This window comes from Ananas comosus, linkage group 18 (assembly GCF_001540865.1).
Source record: "Ananas comosus cultivar F153 linkage group 18, ASM154086v1, whole genome shotgun sequence".
Lineage (NCBI taxonomy): Eukaryota > Viridiplantae > Streptophyta > Magnoliopsida > Poales > Bromeliaceae > Ananas > Ananas comosus.
The window spans coordinates 8,031,010-8,053,730 of NC_033638.1; the positions used below are offsets into that span (position 1 = coordinate 8,031,010).

Below are 22,721 nucleotides of genomic sequence, written 5' to 3' on the forward strand. Positions count from 1 at the left end.
AATGGGCGGCGCCTCTCTCTCTCTCTCTCTCTCTCTCTCTCTAAACTCGGGTTGCTTCGTTTTCGTGCGACGGCCCCTTCTCCTCCCAAACCCTAATTAGGGTTTCCTTCCTCTCCGTCGACGCCCGCGAGCTCTGATCACCATCGACCATGTCGAAGAGGAAGTTCGGATTCGAGGGCTTCAGCATCAATCGCCCCGCCACCTACAGCTTCGAGCGCTCGCAGGCCCCGCAGCGCCTCTACGTGCCCCCGTCCTCGCGCGGGGGCAGCAACCACGACAACTACGAGGACAACGACCTCGACAACATCGACTACGAGCAAGCCGACGACGCCGCGGCCGCCGATGGCCGCAGCGGCGGCGACGCCGACGAGATCGACCCCCTCGACGCGTTCATGGAGGGCATCAACGAGGAGATCCGCGCCCCGCCACCGCCGCCGCCGCCGCACGGGGCGGCGAAGGAGAAGGTGGATAGGTACGTGGACGAGGACGACGACGACCCCATGGAGAGCTTCTTGAGGGCGAAGAAGGACGTGGGCCTCGCCCTTGCTGCGGACGCGTTGCACGCGGGGTACAATTCGGACGAGGAGGTGTACGCGGCCGCGAAGGCCGTCGACGCGGGGATGATCGAGTACGATTCCGACGATAACCCGATTGTGTTGGATAAGAGGAAGATCGAGCCGATTCCGGCTCTGGATCATAGCGCAATTGAGTATGATCAGTTTAACAAGGACTTCTATGAAGAGAAGCCCTCTATATCAGGTAAAAAAGAAAAGGTTTAATCACTTCATTTAGATTGCTCTCCGCGTCGTATAACTGTGTGCTCTATTGAATGCATGTTGGTGGTGGAAAGCTTGAATATGTCATCTAATAATTCTGTTCTTTATGGTGGTACTGCCTCAGGTTATAGCTGATATATTGATTTTGCTCCCCTTTTTTTAGTAAGATAGTAGTATGTCACAAGTATCTTATGCCTATTACATTTTTAAGAATCTGCAGTTTCCAATATGTTGGTGATTCTTCCCCACTATTATAATTATATATTATCAAGTGATTCCATACAAATCTTTTTCTGGAAATATTTTTTTTACCTTGTAAAAGGTTGAAGTGTTTAACATTAACAGGTCGTGGAAAGTATGGAATTTGTATGTAACTCACACAAACTGTTTAATTACTTACTAGCAAGTAGTAACATTACTTGGAACTACTTCCACGTGGCATTTTGTTGTGCACACGATGTTACATGTTAATGTAAGTCTTAGATGTGTAATACGTTCGACGTTCAACACTTTTAATGTTATAATTTCTTAGGTAAAATGTAGTCCTCATTTTCAGTGTGGAAGTCGAAATGGATCGCGGATGTATTTTAAATGTGGTTCTTTGTTGACTTTAGGAATGAGCGAACAGGATGTGGCAGATTACAGGAAAAGCTTAGCAATTCGTGTTTCTGGTTTTGATGTATCAAAGCCAATCAAACTCTTTGAAGATTGCGGGTTCTCTACTGCTTTGATGAATGCTATTTCCAAGCAGGGCTATGAAAAGCCAACACCAATACAGTGCCAAGCTTTACCTATAGTACTGTCTGGTAGAGATATTATTGGCATTGCAAAAACAGGTTCTGGTAAAACTGCTGCATTTGTACTCCCTATGATTGTTCACATTATGGACCAGCCCGAAATTGAAAAAGAAGAAGGTCCAATTGGGGTGATATGTGCTCCCACCAGGGAATTGGCGCATCAAATATATCTAGAAGCGAAAAAGTTTGCGAAGCCTTACAATCTACGAGTTGCCGCTGTCTATGGTGGTGTTTCAAAGCATGACCAATTTAAAGAGCTTAAAGCAGGTTGCGAAATAGTTGTTGCTACTCCAGGGAGATTAATAGACTTGCTGAAGATGAAAGCCTTAAAGATGTTTAGGGCAACCTACCTGGTGCTCGATGAAGCTGACCGGATGTTTGACCTTGGGTTCGAGCCGCAAATACGATCTATCGTTGGCCAAATCAGACCAGACCGACAGACTCTTCTTTTCTCTGCGACCATGCCGTACAAAGTCGAGCGCTTAGCTAGAGAAATTCTTACAGATCCTATTAGGGTTACCGTCGGTGAGGTTGGACGGGCCAACGAAGACATCACCCAACTTGTTCACGTAATTCCTTCTGATGCTGAGAAGATGCCTTGGCTGCTTGAGAAGTTGCCGTCATTGATTGATGATGGGGATGTTCTTGTCTTTGCGTCGAAAAAGGCAACAGTAGATGAAATTGAAAGCCAGCTGGTTCAGAAAGGGTTCAAGGTCGCGGCACTGCATGGGGACAAAGACCAGGCCTCTCGAATGGACACCTTGCAGAAGTTCAAATCGGGGATTTACCATGTTCTAGTTGCAACTGATGTTGCCGCTCGTGGGCTAGACATAAAGTCGATAAAGTCGGTTGTTAACTATGATATTGCAAAAGACATGGACATGCACATCCATCGTATAGGGAGAACTGGCCGTGCTGGTGATAAAGATGGGACGGCCTACACTCTTATTACGCTGAAGGAGGCACGCTTTGCTGGTGAACTGGTCNATAAAGTCGGTTGTTAACTATGATATTGCAAAAGACATGGACATGCACGTCCATCGTATAGGGAGAACTGGCCGTGCTGGTGATAAAGATGGGACGGCCTACACTCTTATTACGCTGAAGGAGGCACGCTTTGCTGGTGAACTGGTCAACAGTTTGATTGCTGCTGGTCAAGATGTTTCTGTCGAATTGATGGATCTGGCTATGAAGGTGAGGTCTATTGAGTCCTGTCTTTTTATGTTCTTTCCTGCATTTTGTTCTCCTTGGGATGAGAAGCCTGCACTACATTTTCTTTTGTATTATTTGTTGGAGCAACTTTATACTTGATTTTCCACACAGTATATGCATTGAAAGCTTGCGTAACTAATTCTCCTTTTTGCTGTTTCCTCTGTCCTTTCTTCCTTCTGTGGTTTGGTCATAAAACCCTTTCTTGTTCTCTTGTATATTGGAATGCTTTGTAGCGTCTCTGTGATTCTTTCCAGATCATTGTACTGTCACCTTTAGACTTAATGTTATTGGAATGAGTAGCATGAACTCTAATATTTTCCATCAGCACATACTTAAATAAAGGTTTTATGAGCTATTTTTGCGAAATGGTGGCTTCTAAGTTGGATTTTTCAATCGTAGGATGCAAGGTTCAGGTCCAAACGTGATCAAAGAAAAGGTTCAGGTATGTGTATGCTGTTGAAGCGTATTATAGTTTAATAAGATAACAAAATATTTTTCTTACATTTTGCCTCAGCTATGCAGCTATATAACTCATTTTCTGGTATATAGAGTCAACTCAGCTTTCCGATATTTGTTCTTAACCATGGAAAATATTTTCTTAGGTGGGAAAAAAGGTGGAGGAAGAGGAAAAGGAGGCGGTGGCGGTGGCGGTGGCAGTGGGCGAGGTGTTCGTGGTGTTGATTTCGGCCTTGGCATCGGTTATAAACCCGAGGAGTCAAATGCAACATCTCAGCCAGCTCCAGGTAGATCTGCTGCTGTTAATTCGCTAAGGACTGGGATGATGCAACAGTTCAAAAGCAACTTTGTTGCTGCCGCTTCGAGTTCTCAGAACGATAATATAACCCCAAGCGGTAGTGCTCCCAGCGCAAGACCTGTTCTACGAGGTTTTGTTTCTGGTGGTATGATTGGTGGAGAGGCGGCATATAAAACACAACCGGTCGCTCCTTTTAACCCTCCGTCCAAGCCTGAAGGAAGCACAAACGAAAATGGGAATAAGAAGAACCCCGACAGGTTAGTCCTTTTCAGTTAATCTACATAAATGTAGCTCAGTAGTTGCGACTTTGAATAAATGTTGTTACAGCAGTGGTTGTTGTCTCCTACACCTACTGGGAGATACTATCTCTACTAAATTTTTCTTTCTATTCCCTATATCATTTGTTTTTGTTTGAATTGCAGTTCACGGGATAGGCCAAGGGAGAGAAAGCGGCCTTCTGGATGGGATCGTTGAGCTTTGTTGCAATGTGTAAAATACCTTTCTATTTTGCTTGATAAGTTAATTCTGTAGAGGAGATATAAAGAATATGAGCAACCGGTATGTTTGGCAATCTCTTCATCTTTACTTTTAGCTAGATTTGCGCACTTTATTCTGTCCGTCTATTTTCATCTACAGTTGGAGATGTTACAATGCTTCTTGTTGTAGTCAAAATTCTTTTCTTTTTCTTTTTTTTTCCCCTCCCCCATATATCCAGCTATGTTCTAATTTATCTGAATACAAAAAGACAAAAAGGGCAACTTGACTTTTAACCTTACAAGTTTTGTAGACAACTTTGATGATTATCGATAGTTTTTTGTTGCAATTGATCAACCAAATGTAGTGTAAGTAATTACAACCCTTTGGTTTCTTGTGTTGCTTACAAATTCATCTACTTGCATCGTATTGTTATTGATGCTTGTGAATTCATTTGTTATGGCATTCACAGGTGCTTTCTCTAACAATATATGCTCCCTAGGCTGTTTTGTGAATCATATATACTGGGAAAACTATTACCCTGTCGACGGATTATATCTAATACAGGCCACCTTGTCGTTATTTTAACTTAAGCTTATACTTTTTGATGAATACAATTTAAGGCCTTCGTTCTTGCTATTTAGAATCGCACTTATGCTTGCATAATTTCTAATCCTAGATAGTTTGCTTCATCCTTTTCAATTCAAATGGCCACTTGTAGTACTGCTGGTGTAGAAGTGTTTCAACTGGAATTTGCTGCATGCATGTACTGACATTTTTCAAAAATGCTAGTCTTTCAACCTGGACTTGTTACATGTAAACAGTAGTAGTAGCAGCCTGTTTCTTACAACACGTAAAACAACCTGATATGCCATAAGAGGTTATTTCGCCTTTGGCATGATAGTTATTTATTTTCGAGGAAACCTTACAACCGTAGATTAGTAATGAATGCTTTTGCCGATGAGACGATATAACATTTTCACGCCTGCGGGCACTTGGTGACGTCTGCATCCCTGCGATTGAGCTCTTTACGTCGTGTAGCATTGGGGCACATTTCCAAGCATGGCTCTGCAAGGGCTTTATCGTCGTCTGGTTCGGGTGGTAGCACTCCAAAATTAAACTAGGGAGAAAGGAGTTTTAAGTTAATCGAATGAAGTTCATGGATGACTAATGATGTTCGATGAGCATAAGTTTAATTATGCACAGCGATGATAATTACCAAAAAGAATGAAAATCTGAAAGAACGAAGGAAATGAAGTATTAGTGGCGGGTAGGGGAATGAAAATGGTAAAAAGTGGGCACTAATTTTTCAAAATTTTGCTAGTGATGGGTAAATTAACATAGAAAACCAAATTACCTGGCAACTGAAGTCGCTGAAATTTGGCTCCATGTATAACGGCACTCCCATGTATTCCCTGAAGAAAGTCTGTAAGAAGAAAACGGCAAGCCGAAGTTGAAGGTACATTACAGTCGAAAACACGACATAAATATATTTGTTTGTAATCTCGTTCTACAGTAATGAGATATAATGGGGCGGAGTTTCCGTTGTCAAGGGGCATTTTGGCTAATGCAGTGGTGAAACAACTTAAATGGAACAAATGATAGTAATGAAATTTCCAAGAAATAAATAAGGAAAGCCACTTAGCATGGTTGTTCGAATGACAACTTATCTCGCTTCAGCGCAATAATTTTCTTAACTATCCATGACTAATTTGCATACCTCAATAAAACCTGAATTTTTATATATACCTCACCAAGTATGGGATGAAATCCTGATCTTATGTTTACTGGAGTCATCGGGCCTATGGCCAGTATCAAGAAAGAAAAAAAAAAGAATGAAAAGAAAAGAGAAATTGGAAGTCATCCAGTTCATGAAGAATTATACTGGACACCATTTTTTGAAGAGGGGATTTTTAAGTACAAGGGTTTTTGAAGGACATAGATGAAAATTCAGATTTTGTAGTCTTACTAGATATTCTGGATTTTCTGCCTCTAAATGGATCTTGCAGTGTATGCACATTTAATAGTGCATCTGAAGGCTCCTCGCCAACATTAGAACAACATCATATCCTAGTAAACAAGCATTACTTCCAAGTATATTTGCTTCAATTCTATGCCAAGAAGAGAGCTTAAATAACTAAATAGTCGTTGTTGAAATATACAAATTGACACACCTGCGTTGGCCGCTTGCACGTGTTTATACAGAGTCCCACGCATTTACTTTCCTCTAGATACTTGCACTTCTCAATAAACACCTAAAAGCATATAGCACCAGCAATTGAAGCAAAAAAAAAAACTTACAATAGAAAAACTTACTATCGCACGATAGGAAATTATAATTAGTTAACAGGACAGTTGAACATGATTCTTGAGATCAGTAGAATACCCCACTTGAGCAAGTGGACCCATCAGGAAGTTCGATTGCTTTGACCGAGCAGGGGCCCATCAGCCATTGACAAGAAAGTACAGTTGCTCTTGCTACAAGAGTGAGATTAACTAGTCAGCTCTTAGGATCTCAAAAATAATATGCTGCTGACTGTAAATCGGTATTATCTGAAAGTCACCAACAAATGAACTCACCAGACATCATGGAGGCTATTCTGCCCCTGAATAAAGGTGCTATAAGCCTCTTAAAAAAGACAAGTAAGAATGGTGGAAACAGCGACCTTATAACTCGAACCTAATCAAGTCATAGAATAGAAAGATCTTGTCCAGTTATTTAGATCGCCAAACAAAAGATCAACAGGAAAAATAAAGCAAATACTTAGGAGGGGAAACAGTCAATGCAATTATCATTAACAACAGTTAAGCAAGTACTGTACTTCCCCTGTTCATTGAGTGTATGAAGGACCAAAAAGCAATAATGATAAATAAATATGTGCACGACAATATAATACTGACGCAATCAGTAGGCATACAAAACACAGAGGTGCAAATAAGCACAAAAACCCAAAATCAAAGGCTACGCATTTGCACACAGATATACACATCAATACAGAGAGAGAGAGAGGCGTACAGCTGATTCCTCGGTCTCTCTATAGCTTCTTCCCTTCATCATGCGATTTACAACTTCAATTAGCCCATCATACCGGGGGTTTTCAGAATCCCATCCAACCTCCTACAGCTTTTATAAATGAACACATTGTAAGAGCAAGCTCTTGCTTCTATATATTAAAACACGTCAGCTCAATATCCTCAATGCACAGACAAATACAGCAACAGTATAACAAGCAAAACACGAAGAATGCCAATTTCTTCATACAATCATACATTATTTAAATTTCAGTCTTCTGTTTCAACTTTCAACAGCTACTATCTGTGCATAAAATAGATATGGTTTTTAGTGAGTGATATAGATTGTATAGAAGAAATCACGTCAACATTTCGGTGAGTTATCTTTTGGCATGAGATGCTTATGGCCTAAAAGACATGGACATGGAGACCTATCAGGATAAACTGCTAAATATACCTAATTAAATACTAACCTAATTTTTTCTTCATGAGAACTAATTCCTTGGTCCTAATCCTAGCTCACCATTATTTAACCACCTCATTCATCAAATTCTTATATCTGTAAAAACTACTTTGAGCCACAATCTAATTGCAGGTGATAACTCAGTTGGGCTCAAATCACATGCCCAAAATGTTTAAACTCAGTTATTAATATTAGACTCTTCGGGTCTTACTGTGAACTACCTTATGAATCTATGATCTACCTCCATCATATCTTTAAACCGTATTTCATTATTTATACATCGAAATCATAATCTACAAGTTTGTTAAGTAATTTAGTCGGAGAAGAAGGACATGTAATCATCCATGAACAAATACGTACAGGAACGCGAAATTCCAAAGAGAACTTAGTAGGATTTTAGCTCAGCTCCACCATTTTCTTCCTAAAAAACCTGTAAATCACCTCATCGACGAATCCGAATTCGTACTCTTTTCCCGTCGCATCACTTTGCACCTGAAAAGAGTGTCGAAAAACACAAGAAACTTCGCATCAAAACATTCATCTAGAAGGCGATTTTGAATCAAATCGTCGCGAGAAAAGGAGATTAAATCGACGAACCGCTTCGGATCGAGTCGGAGAGCAAGCAACGCGAGATCTAGGGTTTCGGCCGAGGCGATCGCGGCGTTGAAGAGGATGGTGAGGTGGGGAGGAGAGGGGGAGAGGAGCGGGTCGGAGGAGAAGGAGAGCTCCCATGGCGACTGAACTGTTTACGGATAAAACGAAAAATAAAGAGAGGAGAAAGGTTTTATAAATCGGGTTGTTTCGATTGTGTTGCCAAAAATAAAAAGGATGCAATAATTACCCAAATACGACCAGAAATTGCGTGGACTCTGCATATTCGCACACGTGTACACCGCACTTATATAAACACTTGGCCCGTTTAAAAAATTGGGCTAATTGTAATTCTATTTTTCTCAAAACACATAAATAATAAGAAAATCAACTACAAGTATAAAAAATATAAAAAAAATAATAATATTTAATTATTATATTTGAAATTTAGTTGCTTTATATTTTTCAGCTAAATTTATTTTTTTAAAAATAAACGAAACGACTAACATGCTTATTTTTTTTTCTGAAAAATATTTAATTACTGTAATTTTTTATTTTATTTTATATGCTATTATGAAAGTTTTTAATAAAATAAAAAATATAGAATAATTATATTAACTTTCTATCAGCGGTGAAAAATGAGTTTCCTCTGAATTTTAGTTTGTTCGAAAATTATTATTATTATTATTATTACTAAGAATTATTTTCAAGTAAAATGTCACTTACGGACACAAACGGGTTCTTAATCTCTCCAGCATCCGCAGCCCAAAACCCGTCTCCCCAGCATCCGCACCTCTCTCTCTCTCTGGAGAATGGCGAGGAACTCGCTCCGCGCGGCGGCGGCTGCGGCGCGTGGGTGGCTGCACCCTACCTCATGAAGCGCGTCAGGGAGCTCCGCAGGTACGGCCGCCACAACCACGCCTTGGAGGTGAGCCTACAGCTTCTTCTTTTTTTTTCTCTATTTTTTGTTTTTTATTTTTTTTATTTTGAATTTTGTCGATGTTTAGGTTCAGTTTGAATGCATGAATAATTTATTCAGTATATATTTTAAAATTATTCAAAAAATACATAGCATTTGGTAGATTCATAGATTAGTCGCGTGAGTCGTACTAAACGATGTTGTCAAAATCTTTCAAAAAAAATTAATTTTTTTATTTTTAATTATATAAAATTTTTTTATACATAATAATGAGTTATTATTGAATATCTTATTCCGATTCCAAGCATGGCCTTAATCTTGTTGGCATGATGGTGCTTCAGTTGGGGTCGTCTGAGACAAGAGATAAGTTTAATTTACTTTTTATTTGTATTTCAATGTCTTTTCTTACAGTGTCTTTGCTAATGCTTGTTAATTTTGTATTTTGTAATTGCTATGACCCTTCACTATTAAGATACACAGCTGTTTTATTGCTCATCTTACTTAATTTTTTGTACAATTGTAGTGATACGATTTTTTTTTTTTTCCTCTTCCATGTTTGTTGACTCTTAACTAGCTTTTCAGTTAACATTTTATTCAATTAACAATCTCAATCAACAGATGCTTCTTGCTATCTTTTTTCCTTTTCAATGTTGCATTTTTCGCCCTGTCTCTCATTATTGCATCATTCCTCTTCATCTAGGTGCGATTATAGGTGTATTGTTGCAATCGTAACTGTAGTTTTACTATATTCTCTCATAGCTAAAGCTTCTCCTGTCGAAAACACGGCAATGAAACACGAAATAGAATACATATAAGCAAAGATAATTGTGTTATTTCTATTTCTATTTTCGGAAGTGCTGTTTTTTTTTCCTTTTTAGTAAGTTAAATTGCATAGTTTGAAGGATCACAATTATCGAGCAGCTATTCTTATTACTCAACTTCATCAACTCGACAGATTATGGATTGGATGGAAAAGCGAGGCATGGAGATAACCCACGGCGGCCATGCGGTGCGCTTGGATCTTATATGGAAAACCAGAGGAATCGCTCCAGCAGAAGAGTACTTTTCAACTCTACCAAACGTCGCAAAGCAACAGCGAACTTACGGAGCTCTTCTAAACTGTTACTGCTCGGAGCGAATGACTGAAAAGGCTACTGCCCACTTTGAGGAAATGAAGGAACTAAGCATACATTCTAGTGCTTTTGTCTATAACAACATAATGAGCCTTTATATGAAGTCTGGTGAATTCGAAAAGGTCCCTTTTCTCTTCGACGAGATGAAGACCAACAATATTACTCCAGATAATTGCACCAACAGGATTTTGATTAAAAGCTACGCCTTGATGAACGACATGGTTTCTGTCGACAGAGCTATACAGGAAATGGAAGGAAACGGAGGTGCCTTAGACTGGTCGACGTACTGTCTCCTCGGCAGCATTTACATTTCAGCTGGGCTTTTGGAAAAAGCCGTGATTGCGGTGAAGAAAGCCGAGCTAGTTATGGATAGAGACGACCTGTCGCCTTTCCGTTTCTTTATAAGCTTATATGCAAATGCTGGTAATCTGGCGGAGGTCAAGAGGGTGTGGGATTTGCTAAAGGCAAGAGTTGGAAGGCCTGCGAATGTGCATTACCGATTGATGCTTCAGGCCCTCGCTAAGTTGGACGATGTGAGTTCGCTGAAGAAGTGCTTTGAGGAGTGGGAATCTGGGGCTGTGAACTATGATATGCGGCTTGTGAACATCGTAATCGATGCCTATACTAAGAAGGAAATGGTGGAAGAGGCTAAACTGCTTCGGGAAAAGGCTTCTAAGATGGTTGAAGTTACAAATTTATCGTCTGCTTAAAAGAGCCATGAAGGTGATCTTATCTTTTGAAGGAGAAATAGTGAAACTGGTTATTGGTTATGATGAATTGCTTGGAGAATCTGTACATATTATTTATGGAATTAGAGGAAGAGGGTATCTTTTTATTAACTAGAAATATGTAAATGGCTGCAGTACAAAAAGCTATGAATATACCAGAGCAATTCATCTTAATGAGAGGAATGAATGGCCATCTTGGTGAAATCAAAATAGATCACATTGGCGAACTACATACAGTGATATTCAAGGAATCGCGTGCTGGCGGGGGCCTCATTGTTGTGATGTTCCTTATAGCAGCTAACACACGCCTTCGCCGCTGCGTGACATGAGGAGTCCCGATCTCGTTTTCTCAGAAGCTTCAGTTTTGCGACAAAGATTCTTCGAATTGATTGAGAAACTACATACTGAGCTGCTGCCGCCGCCACTCGTTGTCGTGTTAAGGTAGTCGACTCCGGACTTCAACCTGCCCAGGCAGGGTGTGTTATTCTGCAAACACATATATAAAAACCAAGTTTAGAGTGAAAGTATGTGGTAGTCTGCCTGGCTTTTGTATTTTGCGGGTTTTGTTAGGGCCCTGCCTGTAGCTCGGGTCAGATCGAATTGTACAACCACGCCTGGGCATTTCTTTTCTTTGATTGACAGTTTGACACAAGGACCGACCGTCCCTAGAGCAAGTGGTAAAGGATTTGGTGATTGATATCCGAGACCTAAGTTCGAATTCTAGTTGATTCATATTTCTAGCTAAGTTTATTTCTGAATGAAATAAACGAAGCGGATAGCGTGCTACCTATCTCTCAAAAAAAAAAGAAGAAAGAAAAAGACAGTTTGACACAAGGTTTTATTAGTTGAGTTTGCGCTCGTCACTTCCCACTGTGATTGGGCTTTGTTCAGATTTATCAGTAGCACAATCAACCTAAAGCTTCGTATAAACCTGTTATGTTTATGCAAAACCGTTATTTTTTCAACAAACCATATTATCTCACTTACATTCTGTTTTGGCTTGGAAAGAAAAGGTAAAAAAATAGAAAATTTTCTTTCGTTTGGATCAAAATATGGGAAGAGAAAAGAAGAGAAATAGAGAGAAACGGACCAGAAAATATTCTTTTCCTCTTCAGTAATGGAGAGAAAGGAAGAGAATATTCTTTTCTCTTTTTTTCCCCTTCTCTTAATTCAAAAGGCAGGAAAAAAATTATATATTTTTCTCTATCCAAAAAAGCATATGGTTTTTTTTTTGATAAATACATATAAAATTCAAATCAAATAAATTAAAAAATTAGATGATAAAATTAATATTTTAAAAGTTTAAATTGTTGATACAGAATAATTCGTATTTTAGATCCGTTCGATACATTGTTACTGATAATTTCACTTATTTGGTAATTCCCATGGGGCCACTTTACCGAACAAAATTTGACGGAATTTTTTAGCTACTAAGCCTACAAAATTTTTAAAATATAAAAATAAATATTCAAGATTTTTATTTGTAAAAATAACCTTATAAATTCTAAAAACTGTGAATCATTCATTTATTACTTTTATCCTAATTTATATATTTTCTACATCCAAAGCAAATTTTAGAAAATGTACCGTATTAAACACTAACTTGTGTTTGGTTCGGAGTTAAGGGATGGGATAATCTTTTAACCCCGATTTTATTTCCAAATATGATTTTAGAGGAGGTGGGGTTACCTAATCCCACCCCAAGTGGGCTAACCCAGGATAGCCGGGATAGCCCATTTGGAGTGGGGTTAGCTAACCCCAGCTAACCCCACTCAATCTCACAACTCCAACTAAACAAAATACTATTTTACCTACTATCCTTCTTATCCCATCTATACCAACTAAGCACTATTTTCTTTAATCCTGAACTAACTCCAATTCTCAACCAAACACAAAAATACTTTAATCCTTCCTTATCAATTCCTAAAATAACTAGTTTTTTCTTAACCCCGAGCCAAACGGTAGATAAAAGTAATTTTAATTTTTTCAAAAAAACAGTCAATAATTTACCATATTTCAAAAGAAATAATTCATTCGGACCCAATTTTTTTAAAAAAATATTTTTATAATTATAGTATTTTTTAAGGCTATTAATAAAAAAAATTATAATAGCGGGTCACATCTATCGTCCATTTACTTTAAAATTCGTGCTCGATGTAGCAATAGATGTAATCGTCTCACATTACAATCCCCACCAAAATTCTTGCACACACACACACACACACACACACACACAAAAAAAAAAAAAAAAAAAAAAAAAAAAAAAAAAAAAAAAACCTACTAAATTTTTTGTCCCACTCCACCTGCTTGCTCTTTTTTAAAAGGACGCGGCGCAAGCACTGGAGAAACGGAAACGCTCAGCACAGCGCGCGGGGGGTGGGAGGGAGAGAAGCGGCGGGGGTGGGGGAGATGAAGCAGAGCGAGACGGAGATAACCCTGGAGCAGTACCTCCATTTCTACGACCACCCTTGCGGCGACAATCTCTCCCGCTTCCACCTCAACCAGGTACACTGATCGTTCACCGCCATTCCCAAACCCCAAACCCTAATCCTCCTCCTCCTCCTCTTCTTCTTCTTCTTCTTCTTCTTCATCTACTGCTGCTCCTCATCTTCGCAGATCATCTACATGCACGGATTCATGAAGCTCCACCGACTACACAAGGTAAAATAAGCGAGCGAACGAACGAACGAACGAACGAACGAACGAGCAAGAACACTAACGATCAAACCCTAACAGTTTTGGATTAAATCGTGACCAGAGGAACCTGATGGAGGTGCTGGAGGCGATCGAGCTCGCGCCGCCGCGGCGGTCGACGCTGGGGCGGGGCGCCTCCGCGCGCGCGGCCCTCACCGCGGCGGAGGCGGCGGAGGACGTCGCCGCGCTCGGGTGGGAGGAGCGCCCGATGCGGGCCGTCTCCACGCTCGAATCCCCCGCCGACGGAGAGCTCCTCGCCGGCGCTTCGAAGCTCCGGCGCCGGCGCCGAGGAGGAGGTGGAGGTGAGGGGTCGGCTAGGGCTCCTCCCCCCGCGGACTTCGTGGTGAGGGGGCGGAGGCCGAGGTCGAAGAGGAAGCGTGCGTCCATCAACGCCCTAACCGCCGCCGCCTCCGCCACGGGAGCGGCGGGGGCGGGGTCGTCGTCGTCGTCATCCTCTTCCTCCGCTCCGCCGCCGCCGCGTGTGACGCGGTCGTGGACGCCGCCCCCGCCTCGTCCCCGTTCCTCACCGCGCCGCTCTCGCCCTCCCTCGCTCGCCCTTTTAACCGTGCGACGCCACTCGTCCTCAGGCTTCAACTTTTTTTTTTTTTTTTACACCAATAAATATAGAGATAAACAGTTTTTTTTTTTTTTTTTTTTGGAGGAGTTAAAAAAAATGTCTTGAAATAGTTTTCCGTTGTAAAACTATTTTGCTTTTTTTAACAACAAGATTATCGTTTATCATTGGACTGTAGATACTTGGTGTTCTTCCTTTTTGTTTTCGTTTTTTGTCATATCAGTTTTTCCCACCGAAAAAAATATTAATACATACACCAACAATAAATTGTAAGCCAATATTATTTATTGGACACCTCGTCAACTTATTGAAGCCAAAGCAACAGGCAAGTAATTACAAAATATCCACAAACCACGCCATGTCCTAATTATCAAAAAAGAAGCAACGAAAAATTCCAATATGCACGGTAGATGAGTGTAAAAATCTTTTTTTTTTTTAAAAAAAGAGAAGCTAATAATAATACTGCTGTAAACTGAACAATAAATGAAAGGTTAAGCAACCAATACTATGGAACACTGTAGTCACTGAACCCAACAACATAAACTTGAAAAGATGGTGTCGAAAGACTCGGCAAAAAGAGAGGAAAACAGAATGATATTAGCTGAGTGATAGATAACCATAACACGAGAATGAAGTTCCAACTTTCATTTATTCGAAAAGTAGCGACAAATTTCACAATTCAACTAATCTGAAATATAATGGGATTGATAGAAAATAACGAAATAGCAATACAAGAAGCATTTTAGATCCTGATCGAATTTATTTAAACAACTGTACCATTCACCCCTCTTTCTACTTTCCGACTAAACACTTCAATTCTCTGTTCCTTCTGATCTGTACAATGGGCTGGTACCTGGGAAGACTCCTGAGGCACAACCCTTGCAATTATCTCCTTTGGTACAAGTTTCTAGTTAGCCCCCCACCTCCGCTTTCTTAGAGGCCTCTGCTTCTTAATTTCATCTGCAGAAGTAGCCGGAATGTCCACAGGTGCCATATCACTCCCTTCTGCAACTTTACTCGGAGTAATAGACTCTTTGAATCTTTCCTTTCTTCTCTCCATTTTAGCCAGCATCTCGAGTATGCGATCATTCTTGGAATTTGAATCTTTTGGGAGGGTATTTTTCTCCTCACAATGGACCAGTGGTATCGCTTCAACTCCCGATGTCATGTATTTACTCCGATTTCTATCCTTCTTTTTGCAATCGACAGCCTGATACTCAGATTCCTCAATCAGCTGTCCCTCCTCGATTTCATCATCTTCATGAACTTGCAAAATGGGATTTCTCTCGCAAAACTTCTCTTTGAACAAGCACAACTCAGATTGTTTTAGTTTCTCCGCCTTTAAATTAGTTGGGTAAGTGCGTCTTCCTTCCGGTCTTGACATTTTGCTAATTAGTCCATTGCATGCGGAATGATCCTGTTCCTTTTCTATTGCAAAGCATGAGTGGCTATCTCTTTCACTTCCACATGAAACTTCATGGCCTTTCCCTGCAAGCTGCGAAGAGATTATATAGGATTGAGGAACACAAAGTAAGTCCACCAGTATATGCAGAGACATAAGAATGCTAAAGACAGAAAGGTAAAGTTAAGGCTTTGGAGAAGTGCGGATGAACAAAGGCCGAGAACATCTCACTCTATCCTCACCTGCTGGCGAAGCAAAATAAGCAATACGACAAGTTTTACTGCATTTTCACAGCAAAATATCCCAAAAAAATACCCTAGTGTACCTAGTCACTCCAACTATAGCACATACATATCATAGAGAGAAACATAAACAATTAACTATAAATGTAGCAACCTACCTTCTAGGCCACAAACCATCTACAAACTTCATAAGCATAATACTAACACCAACTCTACGTTAAGGACCAAAGCTTGCCATGCTCACACACGGTTTTTCCAAATATTCTCAAACTAATATATAACAAGAGAAATTTTATAACACAAGCAAAAAGAACCAGAAAATTATGACCACATAGGTGCAGGAAAGAAATGTACTTCTACCAAAAAATGAGTAACAGCAAATCAAATAGAGAAGCAGCATGCAAAAGTCAAACAGATACAAACTCAAGATTTAAAAAAGATAACTCTAGGAAAAGCAATACGTCCCGTCACATTAGTTTGCTTTCTCATGAAATTTCAATAGAATAACTCAAATTACGAGACATCACTCACTATGCAGAACAAAATGTTCTAACTTCTAAGTCAGCAAGCAACACTATAAAGCACAAAAGTTTAACTATTGCACAAGGCATTATGTAAGTGTTACATATTCGGAGCTGAATGGAGTCCAATAATTGTACTTTTACTTGATTCTAACTATGGTAAGAAATGAATAAACTGATTCTTTTATCTTTTGTTTTTCTCTTTGTCTAGCTTTGTCATGTCATGTCCTTGGAAGGCGTACTATGGTTTTATGGGTATCTGAATGTGGCAAAACTACACTCAAATCATAGTCCAATATGCTCTTCCCAAAGAATCATTGATATTTAATAAATATGAAAACAAGTCCATCAACTTTTACCAGCAAAACAAACTTTGAAACGACTAACAACCTTTGTGCAATTAACAGTGCAACTACATGAAGTTAGCTCTAAATAACTTGGAAAGCAAACAAAACTTAGTCTCATTAGCACATTTCCTTCACTCTACACAAACCAACTTATGAATAATGACTACTAAGCAACTCCCACATAAAAGAAAATTTTCTGCAAAGAATTTTAAAGAAAATAGATGTAAACTAGCTACCATATATTAGTTTTTCATTTTGCTTGTGCATATTTTTTTCATAAGTTACTATTCTTTTTTTGGTCGGTGAATTAAAAGCCACCGACTGTATGTACCATAGTCACCTTAAGTTCATGACTTCATGTCAATAATCCATCAACTTTTTATCTAAGAATTATCAGCAGAAAATAAAAACAAAATTATAATATTACTTCTACATAGTTTCACCATACAGATAAAGAATAGGTACCATTAAAGGCAGCTAACATGCAACAGGAAAAAGAACTAACAGCTGGAGAAGAAATACTGATTATCTTATAATACACAAAAAACAAAAATGCATCTCGTAGCCAATACATTAATGTGCTGGCTCCACCGTTTGCTTAACTGAATGAAAAAATTCTTATCAAAAATAAGATGTAAAAGCAATTAGAACAACTATAGAAGAAATCCAACATAATATGAAACTATTGCAAGATCATCATCACTATTCCTTTGCCAAAAGGTTTGACTTCAATTAACTATACTCTTTGAGCAGATACATAATAATGTTCATATTCCAAATAAAAGGGAAAAAAAGAAAAAGGAGAAATCACCATTATTGAGCACCACATCAAGTGCTCGAGGCATTAGGTAAGTTACGGTACAGGTCAGCAAGTTAATAACCCCATAGTGAAAACAAATATACAGAGCTAGGGAATTGCCGCAACCATAAGTAGCCAATATATTTTACGGTAAACTATGAATCATTCTAAAGCATCAAGAAATTGTTAATATGACATGATACTGAGAAGAATTTAGCCCTAAATATATTACAAGGCAAAGAGATTCGAAGACATCAAATAAGGCTGTCAAAATGTTAAATTTACTGAGCATTTTTTTTCAAACAAGTAAATTAGGACCATTCAAGACTTCAAGTAGATCTGATCATACTTAGATAAGGATCACATTTAGTATGCCGAAAGGGATAACTAACTACAAGCCACAAAATAACATTAATACCCTATATAAGGATCAAAGACACAATCTACAGCAAACATGCCTGGTGTGCCAAAAAAAAAAAAAAAAAAGAGAAGTAGAAATTAGAAAACACAGTACTAGTGTACTACTTACGATTCAGATGACAGGGCACTTTGAAAAGATTGAAGAGAATGTACAAATCATGTGAAGATCAAAGACGCGATGTTTGCAGGTAAAAGTTCTTAGCCTTCAAAATTCCATTAGTAGAAATTTGATGAGTACACCATCAAAAGAAATAGCTAAAACCTCTTTGAAAAAAATTAATAATTTTTCTGTGATCCTTCAACAAATTAACTGGTGTCTACGGGTATGTTGCAACAGTTCGCTCAGTGACCAAGTCAATCATATATATAACAAAAGATGCTGTGGGGAGAGCATACTAAAGGAGCCAGTAAAAGAAGGTAATTATTAAATTCTCGCACATATAGAAAAGGAAGTAAAAGGAGAAGCATCCCACATGATATGGGGGCAAATCTATTCAACATGATACTGGTACAACGATGCAAGGCACAATATTGGGTTTCCCCCAATTTTACCTTTCCATCATTCCAACCATTCAAACGCATGTTAACTGCCCTTTTGCCCTCTAACATTGCAAACTCATGTCTTCTCTCATCAAAACTGTCTGAGACAGACATAAAATATCTCCTATCATCAAAACCACTTTTGGCTTCTTTAGTTACGTCATTTCTAGCATTATCCGGTTGGTGGGTGTCATACAATTTTCCACCATTAAAAACATGTTGGTAATCAGTCTCATGTCTCCTTCCACAGAGGGATCTCTTTAACGATGACAATTCAACCTGATCTTGATGCTTAGAAAGGACATTATCAATATGAAGTCTTCGCTTGGCTAAATCACTGTATCCTCTCATCTCAATAACTTTGTCATGGTAGCCATCCCTTTCATCAAGGATACCCTCATCAGTATGCCATTCAAAACCATCTTCGAAAACTGAATGACGGCAACTGGTGCTGCTTTGTACAAAACGATATCGATGATTTTTGCTCTCTGACTGTACTTTTCTAACATTAGGACGTCTCCACTTGTTTGATTGTCGTATTAACGAATCATCATCATGGCAACATCTTTCATTCGGGATGAGATTAGCGTATCTTGAAGAGTCCAACAGACTACGGTCAAGGCGTCTCAGATTTTCCTCATTATTTCTGACATAAGCACTTGACCAATGTTCATTTTTGCCTCTCATTTCGGGGCTTCTCAGCTCTTTAGTCTCGTAGGTTGTGTCACAAAATAATTGATCCTCCCAGCTGTTATGAGATACATGCCTTCTAGGCATTTCCTGTGCATATGGTTCCATTGATCCATATTCATTTACATCATCTACAGGCTTTGCTTCCAACAATAAATGGTGTCTGCTCTCTTTTCTCTGACGCTGGCACAAGCTGTTTTCACAAGAAAGAGGTTGCCATCTTTTCTTATCTACATTCTCATGTAAGAAGCGGTCTTTGTGTTCTTTTCCATTTCTTGAACCAAACCCTTGCTCCAGCAGACAATCTCTCTGTTCCAAGTTGTTTTCAGGAAACATGCTATGATTAGCATTACTTTGAGAACTTCTAACAGTAGATTGCTTGCTCCTATGCTTTCCAGCATTTCTTTGGCTCATCATTACTGACAGCTTTGTTCCTTTTGCAGAAGACACAGATCTTCTGACATCATAGCCATGATTAAACTGTTTTTGCATTATTTTATTACTAATATTAAGGCAATCCAGATTGCACTTGTTAAAAGACTGGATAAATGCCTGTTCATCTTTTGCAGCAGTATGTGATTCAGCCCAGCTTTGACATCTAGTTCCACTGCAACCTCTATGATCTCCTCGAGAGAGGGCATGGCTGTAGTTACCACTTCTCCGGCTTTCTTCCTCTGCTTTATTAACCTTGCCCCTGGAACTGTTTGAAGTATAATGATACGATTGGACTGACTCTTGAAATCCAACAACTCCATTTAAAGACGTCACTTTTATTGGACGGTGAGCTCTCTTGAAATGAGAGCCATCAATGGATGCTTCAGAAGGGATATCAAGCTCGCAAGAATGAGAATCAGCAGAAGCAGAGAGAGCCTTTGCTATTGAACCATTTGCTCTTGATGAATCTATTTGTTGATCATGTTTGGCTAAGGCATCCTTATGAGTACATTTTACAATTGTTTCCTTCAGAGCATAGTGGTGCTCAACCAAGTCGGCATCCTTCTGACACTCTTTATCACCACGGTCCTGAAATGAAAATCTGTATCCAGCAAAAGCAAAAGCAAGTAGGAATCAGATTACTAAGAATATGTGATCAGAAGGAAAATACTCCATAACAAAGGTTGATGGTGAAGAGACCAACTAATGCAATAAAAGATTTATAGAGAATTTAAGAAATTTTCAATAATGCATTGACACAACATGAAAAGCTTGGATGCAAAGAAAGAAAAAAAAATGCTTACTTTTCAGATGATTTGTTCTCATATTGTATCACTGAGCCAAAAGAATCTTGTTCAGCATGTCCAAGCTCTAACTCATTTTGAGTGGACAGATTGTCCTCTGAAGCCTCCATATTAATCTGTGTAAACCCAGAGAAAATATAAGAAAGAGGGGACAATTGAGTAACCTGACAAACAACAGAACCAAATAACATACATGTATCACCACATCAGAGTCCCATTGTCTCGGTCGCTTCATATCAATTGAAGGCATGCGTTCACCGATGCCACTTTCAACCTGAATTGCTCTACCCTTTGGCTGGAGTGATAATCATGTTAGTTTATGTACTTGATAACTTATACTGCATGAAAAATAGGGAAAAAAATATTGAGTGAAAATTACCTTCGCAAGTCCCTTAAATCCATTATCTATGTTTTCCATAATTAAAGGAGTTCTTTTACCCAGTCCATATTGAGTAGCTTCACATGGCACAGATTTCACAAACTGCACCAAATACACGGATTCCTTTGTAAACACTGAGTACTGCTCCAAAACAGATAAATTATCAATAGACAAACTAACAATTCACCTGATTCAACCTAGATGGTTCATTATGAAGAAATTGGTTCAACACTGTAGCTTGCTGCCTGAGGCAATCCTGATATAAGCTTCAAATAAGCGACAATATTCTGTGCTACAAGTTCAAAAAATGATATGACAAGCTCAAGTACCAGGTCTTCACAGTAGTTTTTCCAGCTATCTTCATCAAGACCAAAGTTGAAGTAGTTGGTGATATCTACACCGTGTTGTCTCCAAGGCTTCAGCCCAAACGCTTCAATATTTATGTCGAATATTGTTCTGGAGAAAGCCATTAGAATGCTGTGCTTATGTACATCATCAAGAGCATTAAAGCATCTATAATAAGTCAAGCAGGGTTAATAAATAGAAACAAAAAGAAATCAGACCTAAGAATTAAAAATCAAAACCAATAATGTCTAAGGGAAGAAAGCCAAAGAACCAGGCAACATTACGAACCAAACTGAACAGCTTGCTAACTGATGGATATGATTTTTTTTTTCATATCAATAAATGACAAGAAAGTGTACGTGTCCAGAGATAAAACTTCTCATATTTACTAATTTCTTATTACAGAGATCATACCTATTTCTGGGCAAAAAGAAGGTAAACCCTTTTTGAGCAGTTGTAGAGACGCTTGAATTGGAGGATGAAATTGGAACTACAAGCTGATCCCAATCACCTTGTGCAGACAATGAGGTTCTTGAATTGCTCAGCAATCCTCTAGAGTGAGGCCCTGCATGCTACAAAACAACGAAGTCAAAGTAGATATATAGTAAATTCAATTTTGCATGTTATAAGAATTATAAAAAGAAAAGTACAGGTACAAAAGGAATAATATGTTGAGAGTGAAACAGTAGGAAACAATCAATCTCTTCTTAATATGATATGTCTTTGAACTTTGTAAACCCTTTCTGTCTTCTACTGTCTCTTCTTCTGATCTCCTTGTCAACAGGAGAATAATGTCTTACATTCACTTGTGAATACTCCAACTTGATTTCTTTCGGTAAAACTTGTTTTGCATGTTTAATTGTCGGGACACTATGGAATGCACCAAATACAGGAGAAACCAAGGAAAACAAATAGAGGAAGCTACATAAACAATATCAACAAAATTGGCAATATACACATTAAAAAAAAAAAAAACAGGTTATCACAGTAAAGTAGCTATTTGCAGCATACCCAGTCCAAGGAGAGCAACTGATCACTCCTCTGATCCTTGTTAACATGATCAGAACCACTAGCGATCAAAAAATCTTCATCTTCATCCCTTTCCCCGTCATCGCCCTCTCCCATGGCCCCCCTCGCATTTCCGAAACTCGCCATTTTCGAACACTGGTCCTTATTCAGAACTATATGGAAATCGTCCTCGCTATCGCTACAATCTTCGCTATCCATAATCCCATCACCCAAATCCACAGCGGCGCCATTACACTCTAGGGTTCGTCCATTCGAACAATGGTCCTCGCTCGTCGAATCAAACTCCTCAAGCTTCGCCTCGCTGCCGTTGATAGCTACCCCAGCATTTACGTGGTCGTCGAGATCGGCGTAGAGGTCGCCGAAATCGTCCGATTCGTCCATGGCGCTCTTACTGATGTCAATCGCAGAAAAAAGGATCTCAAGGAGACGATTTCGGAGACCTAATCCCAATCCACGGGAGCAGAGGTGTGGAATGGAGGAGGTGATCGAGCGTTGGGGATGGGGGAAGCGCCATTGGCGACCTCAAAACCCTAATCACCACAAAACCCTAGCACACTCTAGCGCGCTCGAAACCTATCTCTCTCCTTTTGTTGGTGAATGCGTAGATACATAACCACAAGCGTCTTCGTCGTCGAAATTTGG

The 22,721-nt window shown here is 39.3% G+C and overlaps 5 protein-coding genes across 9 annotated transcripts; 3 read left to right on the plus strand and 2 right to left on the minus strand.

Moving 5' to 3' along the window:
• LOC109723886 (DEAD-box ATP-dependent RNA helicase 24) lies at positions 1-4,309 on the plus strand. Of its 3 annotated transcripts, none has more exons than XM_020252382.1 (6): positions 7-759; positions 1,391-2,548; positions 2,697-2,767; positions 3,185-3,227; positions 3,388-3,796; positions 3,962-4,309. In XM_020252382.1, exons 1-6 carry the CDS (start codon positions 150-152, stop codon positions 4,011-4,013), a joined length of 2,343 nt encoding a protein of 780 aa, XP_020107971.1. In that variant the 5' UTR covers positions 7-149; the 3' UTR covers positions 4,014-4,309. The 3 variants fall into 3 exon arrangements, with proteins under 3 accessions (XP_020107972.1, XP_020107971.1, XP_020107970.1); XM_020252381.1 differs by having other exon boundaries at positions 9-759; positions 1,391-2,417; positions 2,566-2,767; XM_020252383.1 differs by lacking the exons at positions 3,185-3,227; positions 3,962-4,309 and having other exon boundaries at positions 1-759; positions 1,391-2,417; positions 2,566-2,767; positions 3,388-3,691.
• On the minus strand, positions 4,754-8,283 carry LOC109723887 (beta-carotene isomerase D27, chloroplastic). 2 transcript variants are annotated; one of them, XM_020252384.1, is made up of 8 exons: positions 8,086-8,283; positions 7,896-7,980; positions 7,030-7,133; positions 6,594-6,693; positions 6,400-6,491; positions 6,188-6,268; positions 5,371-5,439; positions 4,754-5,133 (listed from the first exon to the last, which is right to left on the minus strand). In XM_020252384.1, the coding sequence occupies exons 1-8, from the start codon at positions 8,218-8,220 to the stop codon at positions 4,993-4,995; spliced, it is 807 nt and encodes a 268-aa protein (XP_020107973.1). In that variant the 5' UTR covers positions 8,221-8,283; the 3' UTR covers positions 4,754-4,992. The 2 variants fall into 2 exon arrangements, with proteins under 2 accessions (XP_020107973.1, XP_020107974.1); XM_020252385.1 differs by having other exon boundaries at positions 7,030-7,131; positions 7,930-7,980; positions 8,086-8,282.
• Positions 8,780-11,572, plus strand: LOC109723709 (pentatricopeptide repeat-containing protein At4g01990, mitochondrial). Its single transcript, XM_020252173.1, has 2 exons — positions 8,780-9,007; positions 9,954-11,572. Exons 1-2 carry the CDS (start codon positions 8,795-8,797, stop codon positions 10,839-10,841), a joined length of 1,101 nt encoding a protein of 366 aa, XP_020107762.1. The 5' UTR covers positions 8,780-8,794; the 3' UTR covers positions 10,842-11,572.
• On the plus strand, positions 12,953-14,722 carry LOC109723800 (serine/arginine repetitive matrix protein 2). The gene is made up of 4 exons (XM_020252284.1): positions 12,953-13,364; positions 13,476-13,520; positions 13,618-14,118; positions 14,618-14,722. Exons 1-4 carry the CDS (start codon positions 13,269-13,271, stop codon positions 14,720-14,722), a joined length of 747 nt encoding a protein of 248 aa, XP_020107873.1. The 5' UTR covers positions 12,953-13,268.
• LOC109723972 (FIP1[V]-like protein) lies at positions 14,747-22,721 on the minus strand. Of its 2 annotated transcripts, none has more exons than XM_020252524.1 (9): positions 22,062-22,721; positions 21,465-21,622; positions 21,035-21,161; positions 20,893-20,961; positions 20,706-20,807; positions 20,520-20,621; positions 20,327-20,442; positions 18,411-20,124; positions 14,747-15,622 (listed from the first exon to the last, which is right to left on the minus strand). In XM_020252524.1, exons 1-9 carry the CDS (start codon positions 22,458-22,460, stop codon positions 15,035-15,037), a joined length of 3,375 nt encoding a protein of 1,124 aa, XP_020108113.1. In that variant the 5' UTR covers positions 22,461-22,721; the 3' UTR covers positions 14,747-15,034. The 2 variants fall into 2 exon arrangements, with proteins under 2 accessions (XP_020108113.1, XP_020108114.1); XM_020252525.1 differs by having other exon boundaries at positions 20,893-20,950; positions 21,465-21,615; positions 22,062-22,189.

Coding starts and splice junctions, on each gene's coding strand:
- LOC109723886 (XM_020252382.1), top strand. CDS start 150: ATGTCGAAGAGGAAGTTCGGATTCGAGGGCTTCAGCATCAATCGCCCC. Junction 760..1,390: donor AGAGAAGCCCTCTATATCAG/GTAAAAAAGAAA, acceptor TGTTGACTTTAG/GAATGAGCGAACAGGATGTG. Junction 3,797..3,961: donor AATAAGAAGAACCCCGACAG/GTTAGTCCTTTT, acceptor TTTGAATTGCAG/TTCACGGGATAGGCCAAGGG.
- LOC109723887 (XM_020252384.1), bottom strand. CDS start 8,220: ATGGGAGCTCTCCTTCTCCTCCGACCCGCTCCTCTCCCCCTCTCCTCC. Junction 7,981..8,085: donor CTCCGACTCGATCCGAAGCG/GTTCGTCGATTT, acceptor CACTCTTTTCAG/GTGCAAAGTGATGCGACGGG. Junction 6,269..6,399: donor GGTCCACTTGCTCAAGTGGG/GTATTCTACTGA, acceptor ATATGCTTTTAG/GTGTTTATTGAGAAGTGCAA.
- LOC109723709 (XM_020252173.1), top strand. CDS start 8,795: ATGTCACTTACGGACACAAACGGGTTCTTAATCTCTCCAGCATCCGCA. Junction 9,008..9,953: donor GCCACAACCACGCCTTGGAG/GTGAGCCTACAG, acceptor TCAACTCGACAG/ATTATGGATTGGATGGAAAA.
- LOC109723800 (XM_020252284.1), top strand. CDS start 13,269: ATGAAGCAGAGCGAGACGGAGATAACCCTGGAGCAGTACCTCCATTTC. Junction 13,365..13,475: donor CCCGCTTCCACCTCAACCAG/GTACACTGATCG, acceptor TCATCTTCGCAG/ATCATCTACATGCACGGATT. Junction 13,521..13,617: donor AGCTCCACCGACTACACAAG/GTAAAATAAGCG, acceptor AATCGTGACCAG/AGGAACCTGATGGAGGTGCT.
- LOC109723972 (XM_020252524.1), bottom strand. CDS start 22,460: ATGGACGAATCGGACGATTTCGGCGACCTCTACGCCGATCTCGACGAC. Junction 20,962..21,034: donor AAAACTACTGTGAAGACCTG/GTACTTGAGCTT, acceptor AGCTTATATCAG/GATTGCCTCAGGCAGCAAGC. Junction 20,125..20,326: donor GAGAACAAATCATCTGAAAA/GTAAGCATTTTT, acceptor TGCTGGATACAG/ATTTTCATTTCAGGACCGTG.